At 38.7% G+C, this 20,631-nt stretch overlaps 1 protein-coding gene across 1 annotated transcript; it reads left to right on the top strand.

The window, feature by feature from the left end:
- LOC107640746 lies at positions 12,513-13,151 on the top strand. The gene has a single exon (XM_016344246.1). It carries the CDS (start codon positions 12,513-12,515, stop codon positions 13,149-13,151), a length of 639 nt encoding a protein of 212 aa, XP_016199732.1.

The following is a 20,631-nucleotide window of genomic DNA, read 5'->3' as shown; positions in this document are numbered from 1 at the left end:
TGTTCTTCCTTAGGAATCATGCTTAACTTGACTTGAGGGCCAAGAAACATGAATTTCCAGCAAGTGTAAGGTGATATATCTCTTCCTAACATACTGAGTGAGATTTGGTTAGTTGAGAGTTTTTGGATTTAAAGTTGTTCTTGATGTGATTTAGGAGGAAAAAGTGCTTAAGGACCACCTGAAAGTTTAACCGAATTAGGAGCAGCAAAACCAGGTAGGGGTTGACAAATTTATCTTGATTGATTGTGTTTGAGTTTTGTGATTATGATATGGTTTGGCTGTGCTTGAAATTGATTGTTTGTATGAGTAATTCTTGTTGAAATTTTGGTGAAAATTTGATGAAATTTGATGAAATTCAAGCTATGAATGTGTGTTCTTGTGGCTGCTGGAAAACGAAACCCTAGAGCTTAAATTGAGGTTCAATTTGTGTTAAAATCATGTAGAAAAGATGGGGTTTTAGTGGCTGGAAATTTATTTTGAGTTTTGGTAAAAATCGGTTGCTGAAAATACTGAAAAACGGGTAAAAGCAGAGAGAATTTGAAGAATATACGAAGAACACGAAGAACACTTTGAGTGTGGTGAAGAACATTGAAGAACACCTTTTAGATCTTAGAAAGGGCAAGGAAGTAAAATTTTTGGTGTTTAAGGGGTTATGTGGTAATTTCTGGAAGTTAGGGTGGTAAAAGTAGAAATATTAAAAGTTACGGGTGGTAAAAAGTGAATTTTAAAGGTTAAAAGTAAAAGGTAAGTTAATTTTCGAAAATTTAGTATTAAAATAATAAATAATAATAAAATATTAAATAATAATATTTAATTAAAAATAATATTTTAATAAAAATAATAAAATAATGCGGAAAAAGCAGTTTTTGGTAAAAGCTTTAGAAAGACAACTTTAATTGCAGAATCTCATAATTACCTTCATAAAACATTTAGGGAGTGGTAGTAACATGATAGTGAGGCAAAGATAAAGAAAGATAAAAAGTTAAAGAAAAGATAAAAACCAAAGAAAAAGTCTGTAAAATTTTAATGACAGAAAAACAGACAAAGACTAGTGAACGAACTAGGGCAACTTAGTTAGTACTTGAGTTGCGACTAGCGTTAGGTGTTATATGAAAAGTTAAACTGTTTCAGTATAGAATTAATGAACCTATACCTGGGACAGGCTAACTATTCATACCGAAATTTACATAAGCTTTAAATACACATGTTAAACAGAGAAATCAGAGCAGAATAAAGTAACACAGAGCACAGAGTAACCAGAATAAGGTAAAGAGATACAAAGAGAAAAGAATAATATGATAAAGAGAAATGGTTTGAGCCAGGATATTGTAAAAGTGAAAGATGTAAAGTTTGTACAGTATGATTGAACAGAGAAAGAAAGAGGTACTGCATAAGAATGTGAAAATGATGATGAATAATGAGAATGATGATGAATGATGATAATGAGAATGATTATGTAATGATCTGCTGCGTGAAGGCAGTCAGATAGATAGTTGTACGACCACAGAATGTTTTCCAGTGTTACACAGCTATTGAGAGCTGTACCTGCAACTGATAACCTGGGATCACTTGCAGAGGATATTAATTCATACATGGCTAGAATGCCACACCTGTAAGGCAAGGATTGCTTACAGAGAATATGATTTCATACACGGCTGGAATGCCGCCACCTGTAAGGTAGAGTTTGCTTACAGAGGATATGACGCATACGTCGGTTAGTGAGAACTATACCTATGCTGACTGGAAAACCATACCTGTTTTAGCTACTTCGGGTTACGTCGAGAGCGGGTAGAAACCGACAGATGAGCTCATTACCTGCGCTAGGGCTAGACATGCATCATACTTGGTTGCGCATTTCCTTTGTTATGATTGTGGTATGAATGTATGCTTTCCTTGTTTGTATTCTATTCTCTGCGCTTGTGTTATTTTCTTGTATTTTTCTATTTGTGTTCTGCTATCTAATTTCTCTATCTTCTCTACTTATCTGTGTTTTCTAATTACTACTTCTTTGTATTCTGCTAATAGTCTGCTAAACAACATAGAATTAATGAACGTAACAAATAACCCCGACCCTACTAAGAACTCCCCAGTTCTTACCCCTTCTCTCTCCCTTCCCCCTTCAGATGGAAGTAAGAGTACCTTACCATAGTTCGCTGATGACCGTTCGCAAGAAGAAGATTCTGCTCTAGATAGTCTTCTGAGTCTAGGGTGAATATTGTTCTCTGATTATATGTATATACTGTGAGACCAGCCAACGTCTGCACCGCGTTCGTATGCGCACTTTAACCTAAATCCTGTGTACGAGATTCCTATTGTGTGGCTACTTTATGAGGTACCAGAGAGACGTCCTATGGAAAAGTCTTATCGTGCAGAGGAGTAGTAGATGTTGTCCTATCTTTTGATGATGTTCCACCTGACTTGAGTTTTGAAGACCTAGAACGTACTTTCCCTCGCTTTAGTAGTTTAGAGGGACTAGGTGAATATAGAGTCTAGGCTAGCCTAGGTGCCAGCTTAGGGACCTCTTGAACAGGTAAGGACCTGGGATGTTGTATGTATATACATGTATATAGATATTATTTAGCTATATCTAGGGGTGTTCTAACAGTCTATATTCTAATAAAGGCTGAATCACCGAATGTTGTCAACTACTTGTGATGTATTTATGTGTGGTTGTTTATAACTGTTTTATCTGTTATTATTTGTGAATTGATTATAAATGATTCTCCCTATTAATCCAAACATTTTCAAAAAAAAATACACCTCACAAATTAACTATGCTTTTAACAACGAATCAGGCTCATATGATAAATAATAGATAATAATTAGGAAGACAAATTGGTAGCGCTCAGTTTTCGATATGATCTAGACATATTGAAAATTAGGTCGTTACAACCTTCACCAACCACACTATCTTGACGAAATTTCCTTGTGGCAGCAGGGGAAGCACGTATATAATAATTATTGTAAATGAAGTTATCCCTCTAATAAACCATGCTTGGTTGAAAACAACATAGAAATCTTAAAAACATAGGAACTGCAGTACACCTTGAAACTAACCAATAAACTGCAAAATCAGTGACTAATGGCAGAGGAGACTGAGTAGGGAATGGCAGAGATGAAGGCAACAGCAGGGACGAAGGAGCAAAGCCAAAATAGCGGAACCTCTTCAAACTTGTTCTTCTTCTCTCTCAATAGCTTCAGTGTTGTTAGTGGTTTTTACTGCAAAACACAAAGGATAATAAAATTACTTTGTTAATTAGTTTCTAGCATAATTTTCTATTTTCGATCAAATAATACATCAAAAAATTCATGTAAACGACAAGCAAAAATACACACAGGAATCAGATATGGTGAAATAATTGAAATTACCAATTCTGAATAATATAGTCACTTATCATAAAAACCTAGCTATAACAAAGGAAAAAATATCACTACCAAAATCAATTTGCAGGTGAACCTTGATAATGAAATTTAAATGAGAGCAAGCAAAAAAGAGTTTATGGTCAAACCGAAACTCAATCAAAGATTGTTCAATGCTTAAAAATAACATATAAGATAAAACAAGCAAAGAGATTAAAGAATTGACTAAGACTTGTAAGGAGACTCGTGCGGAAATTTCCAAAACCCTTTAGCAAATAAGATTATTTTTGACACAGAAATCTGTTAAATAGAATCTTGTTGCACCAAACAAAACAATATCATTTAATAAAACAAGGTTAGGAAAAGTCCAGCAGCATTTCAGCAGTAAATTGGCTATTTCCCAAACTCAATCAATCAAATCAAATTTCATATGAATGCTTTAACAATTAAATTCATCAACATCATATATGCATGCATAGGAAGTGAGCAGAAGAGGAAATGCAAATTGAGAAATCAGCAGCAGCCAATGATTAAGGATGTAATGAGCATGAATGCATAATAAGCATAAAGAATTGCAACAAGGAAACGAGTTGCTAACACATGGAATGAAGCAGCAACACTTATTAAACAGCAGCAGTAAATAGCATGTTCCTAGGTTCAAGCAAGCAACAAACAGAATTCATATGACTTAACCAGTTCCACAAACTGAAATCATTGCAGTTCATATAATATGGACCAAGCAACAAGCAGAGCAACACTCAGCAACAACAAACCAAGAAAAATTAATGAAACAATAACACTTTCACAGCATCTATTTTGGACAATGAACAAAAATACAATAAACAGCAATCACAAGTCTAGAATTCAACACTAAAATAGCACAATAAATAATTTCATCTAGGGCAACATTCAGAGGAAAGACAAATCCATTTCGAATAGCAGCAGTAAACAAAACAAAACCTACATCCACTAACCAGTCTAGATTCTCTAACCACCTAATTCAACTAAACTAAATTAGTTGAACTAAACAAGCTAAACAGAATGAGCTAAACCAGATTAATCAAACAGAAATAAAATCAAATGAGATGAAAGAAGAAACTGGGAAGCATGGAATTGGAACAGAGGAAGGGAAGGGAAAGATTGATGATGATGAGTGAATGGCCGGAGCAACACGGTGGGGCCTAGTGGTGGCGCTGGGTATCGGCAGCGGCAGAGGGTGGGTACACAGTAAAACAGGGTCTTGCCCTGTTCTTGGTTTCTCAAACAGCAAAGAGGGAGATGGAATAAGAAGGGTGCGGTGATGCTAGTGACAGTGGAACGCTGGGCCACCGCGGTGAGGAAGAGCTAGTGGCTTTGGGCTCACGGGGAAAGAGCTAGTCCAAATTGTGCACAACGCTAAAAAAACCCCTAAAATTTGTAAATGCACGAACCAATTTCATATCTGAAAAGCAATGCCGGCGCGAATTGAAACATGAAAGAAAGAGGAGAAGAACTGATGCCAAGGCATCTTAGACTAGTTTCACTAGCCTTTTTCTTTGTTTTTAATAGGTTTTAAGCACTTTCTTGAGCTATACGTAAGCAATTGTGTTAGAAATTCATGTATGCCTAGATTCATTCAATCATGGTTAATTTGATGCAAGTTCATGAGAATTATGCTACGATTACTTGTGTGCTAAGAATGATAAGAATTCTCATGACTTTAGCAAGGCTTTGATGTATGTGTTGGTTGATGACAGGTGAAGAAATGCATGGAAGAAGGTTGAAAATGTAAGAACTGCAACTAATCAACCGGTTAATTAAGTGATTAATTGCCCAAATTAGATTCTGAAAAGTTAGAGAGAGAATTTGAGGATTTAAAGGTGATTTTCGGACTCAGTAGTTTTTTTTTAGTCAGAAAATGTGCTTTTTGCGAAAAATCGTGAAAAACCGCAAACCGACAGTTGAACCGGTTCAAGTCTGCCCGGTACCATATGAGAAAAAGTGAAAACCAGCAAAAACATTAGAAAAATGTTAGATATGGAAAATCGGGCGTTAATTTTAAAGGTTTGGCCCGAAGTTGGGCCAAACAGGCTAAAAATGCTAATGGGTTGGACCGGGCCCAAGTTGGGCCCAAGCCCAACATATAAAAGGTTCATTAGTGAACCCATTTTCAGCACAACACATAAACAAACACACTCATAGATGCTGAAAATAGAAGAAGAAAGAAACCCTTGAGCACTATTCATTGTCATCTTCCAAAGCTCATATTTTGAGCTAGAAAGCTCCGATCGCCGCACCGTTTGTGGCTACGCGTTCCTTGTGAAGAGCTCTACAAAACCCACCTAAGAAACCCTCAAGGTAATCATGAAATTTTCCCAGTTTCTCTCTTGAAAATTTTGGGTACTTAGGGTTTGTGCCTAAATGAGTTTTTGTGATTCTTGGTATTTAGATTTGCTCTAATCCTTGCTTAGCCTTGGATGCTTGCTAGTAAATCTGTAAGAGGAGGTAAGAGCCACCAAACCCTTGTGAATTTATGTTTAATTGGAACACTAGGTTGATTTGAGGTGATTTATATGTATATAGTTTGATTATTGTGGCTTTGGGAGCTCTTGGAACTTAATCGTGCTTATTGGAGTGGAAGTGAAAGCTTAGAAATTGGTTAAAAGCTATTTTGTGATCAATTTGAGGTTTGGTGCATAAAGGGGAATCGTCCAATGTATGGTTTCGGTTTCCTCTATGTAGTATATAATATTCATAGACACTTAGGCTAGTGACCTATAGGATGAGATTGGAAATTGTATGTTATTGATGATTGTTTGTGTTGATGAGGTATAATGTATTGATGTGTTATTGTGATTACATGATGAAGTTGAAATATGATGGATTAGATGCATGAGTATTGTTGATTATGAATATGAATCTTGGTTGAGTTGGTGATGAGAATTGGTAATGAGATGATGATGATTAGTGGATATGTTATATATATGTGATAAATGAAGTTGAGAATAATGAAAGGTGAAAGAAATTGTGGTATGATTGGTGTGATATGATACAAAAGGTATATTCTGATGAGAGAAGGGGGTTTGGAATGTGTATGGTAAGAAATTGCGTAAATTGTGAAGTTTGGTAAAATTGAGTATTTTGTGAACTTTGATCGATCATAACTTTTGCCTCGGTTTTCGAAATTGATTGAAATTTATTTATAATTAAAGATCTTTGAAAACCTTTTAAATCGATATAAAGTTTGTGAAAATTGGAATTTTGTAGAGGAAGTTATGATCCTTCAAAGTTGGTGTTAAAAATCTGAAATTCTGCAAAGTTGCAGAATTTCATGATTTCTGATGTGTGCGAGCGCACACCCTCGTGCGGACGCACACCCTGAAAATATTTTAACCTATGTGGACGCACACATCTGTGCACACGCACAGGCAGAGAAGTGCGTTCTGTTCGCAGCGCCAACACAACTTGTACGCGCACACATCTAAGGAAAAACTTCAACCTGTGCGGACGCACACGTCGGGAAGGTCAGTCTGTTGGGGGCACTGGAATAGGTTGTGCGAGTGCACAGATCCTTGTAAAAATTGACACTTGTGCGTATGCACACCCCTGTACGTACGTACACATTTCAAAACTCTCAGGAGTGTGCGCACGCACAGACCCCTGTGTGGCCGCACACGTCCTGTTTCTCAAAATTTTAATTGTTTTCAACTATTCTACTTTTGCAACATGGTTGTAAGCTTCTAAAGCACCTTTTTAAAACTTATGGGCTTAAAGTTTGAGTATTAGAACAGGGGATGTAACTTAAGGTTGCTAGAACATGGTTTTATGATAAATTAGAAAACGGAGGCTTAGGTTTCTGGCGTGCTGAGAATGATTTGACGTTGGGTGGAGGATGAGTGATATATGAGATAAAGAATGATGAACTTTTGACCTTGGAAACTGAGTTATGGAAGGGATAGTAGTTGAGATAAGTCGAGGACTCGGATTGAGACGATGGATCTCTGTATACTGAAAATGTTTTCTGAAAACCACTGAAATATTGTTTTTATTGAGAATATCAGACGCTGTGCGCCCGGCAGGGACGGCGGTTGGATCCCGCCTGTCGAGGTAGCGACGGCGGCATATGGGCGGTGGTTCGTCCTGCTTGCGTTAAGATGTGAGGTCTGTGGCAATAGTATCCCGCTCGCATCCCTTCGGACCTATAGAGCGTGTAGGCGCCGGTACCTGGACAGTGATCCGGGCACTATATCTCGGGGGTTCCCATATGAGTAATCCGAAGGGCAACGTTTCCATGGAGAGGTGTCGGGTTGGCAGTTGAACCGACAATGTGATATCACAGCCAGTAGGGCAGGCATTCATCATATGCATTTTCTACTTGTTTGTTTGCTTTGCCGACTTGTAATTGTATGCCTAATTGAATAACATGACTATTTGCTTACTTGATCTACTTGCCTTGTATGCTTTTACTTGTGAAATACTTGCATTGTTATTAATTTTGCTTTTTACTGGGATTGAAGAGATTCGGAAGGCGGTGGCGATGGGATCACATGGAGGATAGGTTGGTGAAGGCTGTGGGACAGCGGTGTATGGTTAGAGTAGAAATCCCTTAAGATAGCTTACCCGGTTTATCTTGTGATGAAGTTTATATTATGCTTACTTGTTTTTGAATGCTTTAAGCTTGAATCTTGTGATGGATATGGAGCTTAGGATTGTCTTTGGTGTCCCGGGGTCTTATATCCTATGTCACTGGACACTGTTACTATACTGAGAACCTTTGGTTCTCACACCATATCTTTGTTGTGTTTTTCAGATGTAGGTCGCAACCCACCTCGGTGAGTTATTTTGGGATGATGACAGAAGCGGAGGATCCTGGATTATTTTGGAGTCTTTTTGGTTATCTGTTTATACATCTCTCTTCTGTATTTTGTTTAGCCTAGAGGCTTGAATTATGAGAGAAAAACTTGTATAAGCTGTTTTAAAACTGTCAAGATTCTATATGGTCTGTATATGGCTAGCTGGCTTAAACTTCGTGAGTCGTGGTTAGTTTTCTTATGATATTTCACTATTATGCTATTAGCTTGTTTATATCACTTCTGTTTCTTATGCCTTATGATAGTACGCTTTGCGCTTTGAAATCTAATATGTGAGCTATATTTTTCATCGAGCTTCTAGATATTATATTATTCTTCTATATATTATACTTATTAGCTTAGAACTATCGTAACCTTTAATTAACCCTTGCCTTACGATGCGAGGTAAGGCTTAGGCTAATTAGGGTGTTACAGAAGAAGGAGCATGGAAGGGATGAACAAGAAGCAACGTTGGTGACCAAGTTGGACCACCAACGTTGCCTCAAAAGTTGAGAGGGAGGCAGAGCAAATTACTGCATAATTTGCTGATGCCCACGTTGGAGGGAACGTTGGCAAGCCAACCTTACCCCCAATGTTGTGATAAAATGTGCTTTCTGGAGAATTGAAAAATCTAAAGCGACACGCACGCGTGACTGACGCGTACGCGTGGATGGGTAACGTTGGACCACCAACGTTGCCTCAAACGTTGCTGGCCAACGTGCGCGATTTTGATCTCAAAATGCTGAATTTGAAAAAGCACAACAATGCGCACGCGTAGCTGAGGTGTACGCGTGGATAGGCCAACGTTGGAGGGAATGTTGCTAGTCCAACACTGAGGCCAATGTTCTTGTAAAAGCTTTTGAAATTGGAAATGGGATTTTTGAATCCACGGGAACGCGTGGCGTACGCGCACGTGTGGACGCGTATTATGACCCCAAAGGCGCAAATGCACAAGGCACGCATACACGTGGGTAGAAGAACGTTAGAACTCCAACGTTGAGCCAAATGCCAATGACAGCAAGCAGAACTGATTTTTAAGAGAGGCGTTTGAGTCAACGTTGGCCATCAAACGTGGACTCCATCGTGAGTAGCAGAAATTGGCAATTCAAACAGATCTCTTCTCAACAGCAACGAAAACCAATGGGAGCAACTTCAACCTAATTCAATTAAGGCCAAAAGCCAAATTCATAGATTGAAGATCAATGGAAGAAAGTGTATAAGAAGCTTAGAATTTAAGTAGAAGGAAGTTTTAGCAAGGCAGAGAGATAGAGACACTCTGCTAGTTTTAATTTTCTACAATTCTTTCAATTCTGCAATGTATCTTTCAATTCCATTTTCCATTTTGAGAGATATAAACAACTAAACCCCTTTCATTGGGTTAGGGAGCTCTATTGTAATTCAATGGATCAATAATAGTTTTCATCTTCTTCTTCTATCTTTTCTCTTGATTTTTGTTAGAAAGCTTTCAATCTAAATTCCAGTGGATAGTTGTCTTGACAGAGAAGATATCCACAATTGGAATTCCTCTGATCCTTGAGAGATGGATGAGGAATTCATGCTAGAAATGCTTTCCCACATCGGATTAGATTGGGGGTTGGATGGATATTGTGACATTTAATCCTACCAATACTTTGATCTATGAATTTGTGTGGTCTAATCAGTGACCGAACTTCAACTAATCCCATGAGCAATTAAATCAAGACATTGGGCAATTATTCATGCTTAGAGAGATTGGTGAGCCAAGATATTGGGATCTAATCATCTAAGATTACCAAGCAAAGTCAATGAATGCATTGATTGAGAAAGAGATGAAAATAATTTGATCCGGGGAGTTCAATATCTCCTAAAACCCAATGAATCCCCATCTCTGATCTACCCAATCTCTTTATATTCTGCTCTTTAATTTGACGCTCAATCCCATTCCCATTTAATTTCATGCAATTTAAGCTTCTGTCATTTAATTTCTCGCACTTTAATTTTGTCATTTAATTTCTTGCAATTTAAGCTTCCCGCCAATTTTACTTTCCGCAATCCCAATCCCAATTTCAATTTCAATTTAGCTCAACTAGAATAATTCTCCAATTAACATTGATCAACCAACCAATCCTTGTGGGATTCGACCTCACTCTACAGTGAGTTTTTACTTGACGACAATCTGGTGCACTTGCCAGTAGGAAATTGTTGAGAGACAGTTTTCGAGTGAATCAAGTTTATGGCGCCGTTGCCGGGGATTGGTATTGCATTGACAATTATTAAATTAGAGGATAACTAGATTGATCACTTTTATTTTCTTTTGATTAATTGAATTTTAATTTTGGCTGTTCGTTTTCGCTTTCTGCAATTTTAGTTGTTTCTCTTTATTTTTCTTTATTTTCTTACTTTCCAACAAGCTAACCCACTAACCATTTGATAAATTGCTCTAACCAAGCTAACTATAGTCTGTTTTAGTATATTCTACACTTGCTGTTTCTGGTACTTGTTCATTATATGACAGGTAGAATAGAGGTTTCAACCTCTTTTGACAGTGAACCGGAAAGAACCTCCCTGAGATTAAGGAGGGAAGCAAGAGGAAAAAGGGCTGTTGGTGCAGAGGAAGAGAAGGAAGACTTGGATATAAACATCGAGGATGATATGGAAAACCATCATGAAGGAGAGGTGAACAATCATGTCAGAGGAGGTGCAGCTAATCCTGCTGGACAAGAGAGGAGAGTTTTAGGCTCTTACATCAATCCAAACCTAGGAAACTGTGGTAGCAGCATTCAAAAGCCAACCATCCATTCCAATAATTTTGAATTGAAGCCACAACTCATCACACTGGTTCAAAACAATTGTTCTTTTGGAGGAAGCGCCCAAGAAGACCCTAATCAGTATCTCACTACATTCCTAAGAATCTGTGACACAGTGAAATCAAATGGAGTTCATCCTGATGCCTACAGGCTGCTTTTATTCCCTTTCTCTCTAAGGGATAAAGCATCCAAGTGGCTAGAATCATTTTCAAAGGAGAGCCTCACAACTTGGGAAGATGTAGTTAACAAATTCTTGGCAAGGTTCTATCCTCCACAAAGAGTCAATAGGTTGAGAGCAGAGGTTCAAACATTCAGACAGCAGGATGGTGAAATCTTGTATGAAGCCTAGGAGAGATTCAAATATCTGACAGGGAAATGCCCCCCTGAGATGTTTAATGAGTGGGTGCAATTGCATATCTTTTATGAAGGACTGTCCTATTAATCAAAGAAGGCTGTGGATCACTCATCTGGGGGCTCCCTGAACAAGAAGAAGACCATTGAAGAAGCCATTGATATCATTGAAACAGTGGCTGACAATGAGTACTTTTATGCCTCTGAAAGAAGCAACAATAGAGGAGTCATGGAGCTGAACAACATGGACGTAATTTTGGCTCAGAACAAGATGATTGCTAAGCAATTGGCAGATCTCACAAAATAGATGGAGGCAAGCCAAGTAGCAGCAATCTACACCCAACCATCACTACCAGAAGAGCCAAACACAGAGGAAGAAGAAGTCAACTACATTGGAAATTCTGCAAGACGAGAGCATGACCCTTACTCCAAGACTTACAACCCTAGTTGGAAGAACCACCTAAACTTTGGGTGGGGAATCCAACAAAACCAAAACCAAAACCACAAACCTCACAATCCAAACTATTATAACAACTCCACTCACCAACACTCTAACCAAAGACCATATCAGACCACACAAAATACTTATTCACAGCCACCCTATTAAAACCAAAATAATCAGCCTCAACACCCCACTTCCAACTCACCATCTGATGACGACAGATTCTCCAAGATCGAAGCTATGCTTGAAAACCTTTGTAGGGAGTCTGAAGATAACAAAACATTCAATGAAAAAGTGAGGACGAGTATGAAAAGTCGAGGAGAATCCAAGAGGAGGAACACAAGTGGGTCACAAGTGGGATACCTATCCCAACAAATTCCCAAGTCCACTGATAGCTTCCCAAGTGACACTGAGAAGAATCCAAGAGGAGGAACACAAAATGAGTGATGGGAATAATGTAAAGCAATAATCCTCACAAGTGAGGAGGTTTGGAAAGAAGAGATTAGAAATCCTACAGAACATAATCAAAGAGTTTCAGAGGAGAAGAAAGAAGAGATTGAACAAAGGACTGATCCTTCCCAAGGGAGAGAATCAAAAGAGAAAGAAACCCTGCAACCATATGTGTCACAAGTACCATTCCCACAAATACTCAAGGGCAGTGAGAAGGGGAGAACATATACCAGATTCTTGGATGTATTTAAGAATCTTCATGTCAACATTCCCTACCTCGAAACCCTCAAACAGATGCCTACTTGTATCAAGTGGATGAAGGAGTTACTAGCTAGGAAGAGCAACCTGAAGGGTGGCCAAATAGTGTTGATGAACAAGGAATGCAGTGCTCTCATTCAGAAGGCATTACCCATAAAGAAAGGGGATTTGGGAAGCTTTCACATTCCCTATGCTATAGGAGACACCATGATTGATAGAGGATTCTGTGACCTGGGAGCCAGCATAAATGTGATACCTCTGTCTTTCATGAAGAGATTAAATATCAATGAGCTTAAGTCCACAGATGTAATCATCCAATTCGCCGACAAGACTCAGATGCAAGCTGAAGGCGTAGTCGAAAATGTACTGGTCAAAGTGGAAAACTACTTTCACCCCACTAACTTTGTCGTTCTTGAAATGGAAGAGAGCCATCTTCACCCAATCATCTTAGGGAGACCATTTTTGGCTACTAGTAGAGCACTCATTGATGTAGAACAAGGAGAGTTGATACTGAGAATACATGATGAGCAACTCACTTTCCATGCCTTCAAGCCCACGTATGAGTCTGAGCAAGAGAGTAAGGAATTAAAGGAAGAGTATAGTGAGAGCTCTATGAAGGAGAACAGTAGTGAACCATCAGCCAAGCCTCTAGAGTTTTCTTTGATGGATAAATAAGAAGCTCAAGAGATGAAGCAACCAAAGATAGTAGAGGAGGAGCTGAAACAACCGGAACCAAGGGAATCTATCAACAAAGATCACTCCAACACAAGAACTTCCGAAGAACTACTTAAAAAAGAGAGAAAATGGGGAAGAAAGTACCAATAAGATGGAGGAATAAGAAAATTCTCACTGAGATTTCTCGCTAGGTGACAAGGTGATATCAGCTCACCATCCACTTATACCCCCTCATCTTCCTGTGATACCGTCTCAACTGCCTCAAGTCTATGCAATCAACCGGATCCTCTCATTGGAGCATGTAGAAATTCTTAAAGAATCAAATGGTGACAGACTCAGAGTGAGGGGAGAAGAATTGAAGCATTACAACCCTCCCTAACTACAAACCAACTGTTAAGCTAATGATGCTAAAGAAGCGCTCCATGGGAAGCAGCCCATGATTTAGTTTCCTTGTTTTTAATGCTTCAGTGTTAACAATAATTGTTGCTCTAATGGAAATTCAAGCTTTGATAGACAAATTTGACAACTATCCATGACATTTTGAAGCATATGATCCAATTCTAAGTTTGGTGTGCCTACAGGCACACTAAGATGCTTTTCAAAAATGATGATCATATTGCCATTTTGACATATGTCTGAGAGTTTTCTTGGAGTATGTAGCCAAACATTAAGTTTGGTGTTGTGATTATATTGTAAGAACAAGTCATGAGAGTCAAATTTCTTTTGAGTCTTGAGATTCATGAAAGTGCAACCATGTTTTTAATTTTTAGTTCGTGTTTAAAAATAGAAAAATAAAGTGTTTCTCATGATAGTTTAACCAAGGGTGACAATAATCCAGTTGAGATCTCAATGACATTACTTGGAGGAAGTAATCCTTTGAACCATATAGCCAAACACTAAGTTTGGTGTCTTCCAAGACTATATAAGAAAAAAAAGGGAGTCACGGTTGGTTGAACAATCATAAGGAATGCTAGTCAAAATTTTTTAGCTTTGAGTATTAATTGTCATGTGCTTGCCCCCACTTGTTTGTATTCACTTCCTTTGCTTTGTTATGATGGATAGGTATGCAGAAGAATAATTTAATGAAAGGGACAAGGCAATGAATGGTAAAGATAGCATGAGGACAAAAAGTAGGTCACATAGCTTGGAAGAGTGCTTCTTGGGAATCAAAATCTGCACATCTTGGGAAGATGTACTTAGAAGACCGAAAAACTAGCCCAATGGAGAGGGAATTTTTGTCTTCATTCAACTTTGCATGCATACCCTTCATTCATAACTTTTCCCAAAAAATCATAACCATCCATTCTTCATTAAGGTTTGCTATAAGTGGGTTCATTTGAACCATGCCTCTGAACTAAAGTTTTCATACTTCTTGTACTCTAAAAATTCAGCTCTTGTGTTCTCTAAAGCAAAAGACCCAACAACCGTGTTCTTTGTACAACAAATCATCCTTGTTCACTTGCTTCCATAACATTACCTTGCCTTCAAACCACCTTTCCATCGAGAGTGCATCACACTAGCCATCCCTCTTCATAAACCTTCAGCCCCTACTCGAGTAACCATCAAGGAAAGTATGGCATCTTCTTCAAGTTTCAAAAGAAGGAGAGCAAAGGAACCTATTACTGAGGAAGGTAAAAAGGACTATGACCAATGGAAGTTCAGATCATGGTTTCACCAAATACAACTTGAATGGATGACAGGAAAAGAAATATATCCAAAGATCCCTTTTCAGCTACCTGATGACGAATGCCCAGAAATAAGAGCCAAGATCAGGAAGAGGAAACGGGAAGCGCTTACCTTACCAATCACCAGGATTAATGCAAACATCATAAGGGAGTTCTATGCTAACACTGCAAGGCTAAATACAACCAGTGCCCCAACTTACAAGAGTTATGTAAGGGGTACGGAAGTAGACTTTAGTCCGAAGACCATTATGAAGGTCTTAGGACTGAGGCCAGCATATTTTGATGAGCCTAGTTACCAAGAAAGAGTAAATGGGAACTCAGATTATGATGAAATCTCTATTGATATCTGTGTGGTTAATGCTAAATGGGAGAGGGACAATCATAGAAGGCACAAGTACTTGAGAAAGGAAGATCTCATCCCTGAAGCAAAAGGTTGGTATCAGCTTATAAAGAGATCAATTCTGGGCACAGTGAACACTTCGGAAGTTAACAAGAAAAGGGCTATCATGCTACACTCTATAATGGTGGGAGGAGAGATAAAGGTTCACGAGATCATTGCAAATGACATTCAAAAGATCTCAGAGAAAAATTCTGCTGAAGCTTGGCTCCATTACCCAAGCACCATTATGCGGTTATGCATGAAAGCTAGAGTGCCACTAGAGGATGCAAACTCAATATGGCTGAATCCAGGCATGTCTATGACCATCGAAAGGATGACGAATGTCACAGTGACCCAACAAAGTCGAAGACCACAAAAGAGGCGAAGGAGAGATGAACCACAAGAGGAAGGAGAGCAAGAAGAAGAGCAACAACTTCAATCACAAACCAACATGGACATGAGCAGGATACAAGAGGCAATTGAAGGGCTATCTGAGCAGTATATGAGAGCTCAGGAGAAACAAGAAGAATTCTATTCACAATACATGAGAACTCAAGAGAGACAAGAGGAGCTTCAGTTGAGAATGATGAGCCAGTAAAGAGATTTTGACTCAAGAATTCTGGTTATGCAAAGAGAACAATCTTCACAATTTTAAGAATCTTTCAACCAACTGGCCCAACATCAAGTTGATAATATGAGAGCTTTGAAGGAATTCACGACTCTTCAGAATACAAGATATGAAGTTCAAGCTAATTATAACATGACTGCTCAAACCAAGCTCAACTATATGGCAGAACATCTACCTGGTCTAAACCCAACATTTCCAAATTATGATCAATAATTTAAGGAAAGAATTGAGTTGGAGATAGATAGAGCAATACGCCATGAAGACAAAGTGGAAAGGACAATGAAGAAAGCTGGATTCTAGAACAAGTTAAAGGGAAAAGGCAAGGGAGAAACTAGTAAGCAAGCAGGAGAAAAGAAGAAGAAAGACAAGCACGATAAAGAATAAAAGGTGGACTTGCTCCTTGTTTATCATATTCAATAAAAAAAGAACATGTCTGTTTTAGTTGATAGCTAACTTTTAGTTTAAGTCATCTTGCATTATGTTTAATTTTGCAATAAATATGCTAGCCTAGGTGTGTGTGTTTCACTTTCACTTGAATAAAAGAAATGTTTGAACAAGAGTGGAATAGTTCCTTATGGCAAGAAGTGAAATAACAGTAAGTGGTGGTATATATGTCTGATTGTGTAGTAGCTCACTAATAATGAATAAAAGGGTAGATTGTCCCCCTTTTAGTGAAAACTATGATGGTCTCTATGAATCTTAGCAAATAAAAGTCCTTGGATGAAAGAAAAATAAATAAAAAGAAAGAAAAAAAAGCAAAAAGTGGCAACAAAAATATAAGAAAGCAAAGAATAAGGCTAGACACCAATAGCTTGGACCTTAAGACATATGCATGTGGTGTCATTGTACTATGATCTGCTTGGATGATTAGGTTCTATGGAGTGCTTTAACACTTGGTAACTTGGGTTAACTAACCCAGGATTGCCAACCAAAAGTCCATTATCAGGAGCAACCTAGTTACAAGGCATTTAGTAACCTAAAGAGGTGCTGGACATTAATTTCTTAAGAAGAATTATGAGCCAAATGTCTGTGGTGAATATGTGTTGAGTGAAAATAAGATGAGAAGCTGCTACAACACATGACACTAAGCTACAAGTGAGAAATAAGCTCACAAGAAAAGAAAAACAAAGAAAAGCAATTACCAAGGATGAGTGAATAATAATAGGTCATAGCAGTATGTTAGTTGATGCTTAAAAGAGACACTTCTCACCTAAGAGTCAATAAAAGTGAGCAGCAACATTCTCTGCATAAAACCCCATGAACTAATAATAATGACTTGTTGATATGAACATTGCTTTCTGTTTCAATACTTCAGTGCTTGCTTAGGGACAAGCAAGATTTAAGTTTGGTGTTGTGATGCCAAGGCATCTTACGCTAGTTTCACTAGCCTTTTTCTTTGTTTGTAATAGGTTTTATGCACTTTCTTGAGCTATACGTAAGCAATTGGGTTAGAAATTTATGTATGCCTAGATTCATTCAATCATGGTTAATTTGATACAATTTCATGAGAATTATGCTATGATTACTTGTGTGATAAGAATGATAAGAATTCTCATGACTTTAGCTAGGCTTTGATGTATGTATTGGTTGATGACAGGTGAAGAAATGCATGGAAGAAAGTTGAAGAAGAAGCATGGAAGGGATGAACAAGAAGCAACATTGGTGGCCAAGTTGGACCACCAACGTTGCCTCAAACGTTGAGAGGGAGGCAGAGCAATTTGCTGCATAATTTGCTGATGCCCACGTTAGAGGGAACGTTGGCAAGCCAACATTACCCCAACGTTGTAATAAAATGTTCTTTTTGGAGAATTGAAAAATCTGAAGTGATGCGCACGCGTGCATTGAAAATTCTGACAATCCACGTGCACGCGTGACTAACGCATACGTGTGGATGTGTAACGTTGGACCACCAACGTTGCCTCAAATGTTGGTGGCCAACGTGCGTGATTTTGATCTCAAAATGCTGAATCTAAAAAAGCGCAATGACGCGCATGCGTCTATAGCGCATACGCGTGGATTGGAAATTCTGACAATCCACGCGCACGCATAGCTGACGCATACGCGTGGATAGGCCAACGTTAAAGGGAACGTTGCCAGTCCAACGCTGAGGCCAATGTTCTTGTAAAAGCTTTTGAAACTGGAAATGGGATTTTGGCATCCACGCGCATGCGTGGCGTACGCGCACGCGTGGACTAGTATTATGACCCCAAAGGCGCAAACGCGCAAGGCACGCGTATGCGTGGGTAGAAGAACGTTGGCGAGCCAAATGCCAATGACAGCAAGCAGAACTGATTTTTAAGAGAGGCGTTTGAGTCAATGTTGGCCATCAAACGTGGACTCCAACATGAGCAGCAGAATTTGGCAATTCAAACAGATCTCTTCTCAATAGCAACAGAAACCAATGGGAGCAACTTCAACCCAATTCAATCAAGGCCAAAAGCCCAATTCAGAGATTGAAGATCAATGGAAGAAAGTGTATAAATAGCTTAGAATTAAAGTAGAAGGGACTTTTAGCGGCGCAGAGAGATAGAGACACTCTAGTAGTTTTAATTTTCTGCAATTCTTTCAATTCAGCAATGTATCTTTCAATTCCATTTTCTATTTTGTGAGTTATGAACAACTAAACCCCTTTCATTGGGTTAGGGAGCTCTATTGTAATTCAATGGATCAATAATAATTTTTATCTTCTTCTTCTATCTTTTCTCTTGATTTTTGTTAGAAAGCTTTCGATCTAAATTCTAGTGGATAGTTGTCTTGACAGAGAACCTATCCACAATTGGAATTCCTCTGATCCTTGAGAGAGGGGTGAGGAATTCATGCTAGAAAAGCTTTCTCACATTGGATTAGATTGGGGGTTGGATGGATATTGTGACATTTAATCTTACCAATACTTTGATCTATGAATTCGTGTGGTCTAATCAGTGACCGAACTTCAACTCTTCCCATTAGCAATTAAATCAAGACATTGGGCAATTGTTCATGCTTAGAGAGATTGGTGAGCCAAGACATTAGGATCCAATCATCTAAGATTGCCAAGCAAAGTCAATGAATGTATTGATTGAGGAAGAGATGAAAATGATTTGATCCGGAGAGTTCAATATCTCCTGACACCCAATGAATCCCCATCTTTGATCTACCCATTCTCTTTAGATTCTGCTCTTTAATTTGATGCTCAATCCCATTCCCATTTAATTTCATGCAATTTAAGCTTCTGTCATTTAATTTCTTGCAATTTAAGCTTCCCGCCAATTTTACTTTTCGCAATCCCAATTTCAATTTTGATTTAGCTCAACTAGAACAATTCTCGAATTAACGTTGATCAACCAACCAATCCCTATGGGATTCGACCTCACTCTACAGTGAGTTTTTACTTGACGATAATCCGGTGCCCTTGCCGGTAGGAAATTGTTGAGAGATAGTTTTCAAGTGAATCAAGAACCTGAAACAATGCAATGAAAGCAACGATTCCTTCAACAAGGGCAAGACCGACATTGACACCAAGCAAGAGATGCTGAAAACAGTTGTCGCCTCTGAGCTTCGACATCTTCCCACATTCTCCCTTGTCGTATTTGCTTTTGGAAGGAATCGGTATAAACAGAAAACGAGGATGGAAGGTGGCGCTGACGCTGATGATAAGGATGCTGTTAACGGAGACGAGGAGATGAGGTGGAGAGGGAGTGGAGGCTAATGGCGCAGTAAGGGTGGTGCTGGTGATGGTGTGGATGTGGCCAGGGTGAAAGGGGATGTGAGCTCGATCAATTAGGGTGGCCAGGGTGAAAGGGGATGTGAGCTCGATCGATTAGATTAGGGTAGCCAGGGTGAAAGAGTTGGGGACTGGGTTGAAATAGTGTCATTAGGGTGGGGACCGGGTTGGGGGCCAGGTCATTAGGGTTTTTCTTTTTTAAACCTTTTGGCCACACTTTTAAAGCATGCCAAAAGAGTACCAGGATATGGCCACGTTTTGTAAGCGTGGCCGTAATGAAACCCTATCGCCATGCTTTTAAAACGTCACTGTTTCTCTCTATGGCCACGCTTTTGAAGAGTAGCAGAAAAAAACGTGGCCGTTTATCTAATCAATTACCACCCTTACAAAAGTGTGGCCGTTAACCCTTTTCGCCACGCTTTTGAAGCGTGGCAAAAAAAAGTGGCCAAATCTCTAATCTATCGCCACCCTTACAAAAACGTGCCCATTGACCACTTTTGGCCACGCTTTTAAAGCGTGGCAAGAAAAAAGCGTGGCCATAGGCCTTTTTTCTTGTAGTGAAAAGTCCAACTTAAGGACTTTAAACCAAAGTGCTAGGTGGGAGACACCCCACCATGGTAGCATCCTTTTAACTCTTCTCTTTTTTGGTTTTTACTTATTGAATTTTATCTCTTTGATCTGCTTAGTTTGATTGGATTCCAGTCTTAATTTAGTTGCATTTTAGTTGGATCAGGTGTTTTTGAAGAATGATATGTTTTGGGGCTGAAAAACTTTGATTGATATCATGGTTGGTGCCTTAAGGCATTAAAAATTTTGCAGAAACAGAGTATGGTGCGTACGTGATGCGCCACTATTTTGTGGTACATTTTGTACTTAATTGAGTGGATCGTATCCACTAAACTCACATTTATTCATATAATTCGGATGTTTTATATTTTCCTTTCTGATTCTATGCTATGATTAAAAACATGCTTCTTTGGCCTTAAAATTGTTAATTATTAATCCTCTCTCATTACCATTTGATGCTATGATCTGTGCCGTTAAGTGTTTTCAGGCTTTATGGGGGCAGGAATGGCTTAGAGGAT

Source organism: Arachis ipaensis, chromosome B05 (genome assembly GCF_000816755.2).
Source record: "Arachis ipaensis cultivar K30076 chromosome B05, Araip1.1, whole genome shotgun sequence".
NCBI lineage: Eukaryota > Viridiplantae > Streptophyta > Magnoliopsida > Fabales > Fabaceae > Arachis > Arachis ipaensis.
The sequence above is the reverse complement of the archived record's forward strand: the minus strand, read 5'-3'. Positions and strand labels throughout refer to the sequence as shown.

Coding starts and splice junctions, on each gene's coding strand:
- LOC107640746 (XM_016344246.1), top strand. CDS start 12,513: ATGCCTACTTGTATCAAGTGGATGAAGGAGTTACTAGCTAGGAAGAGC.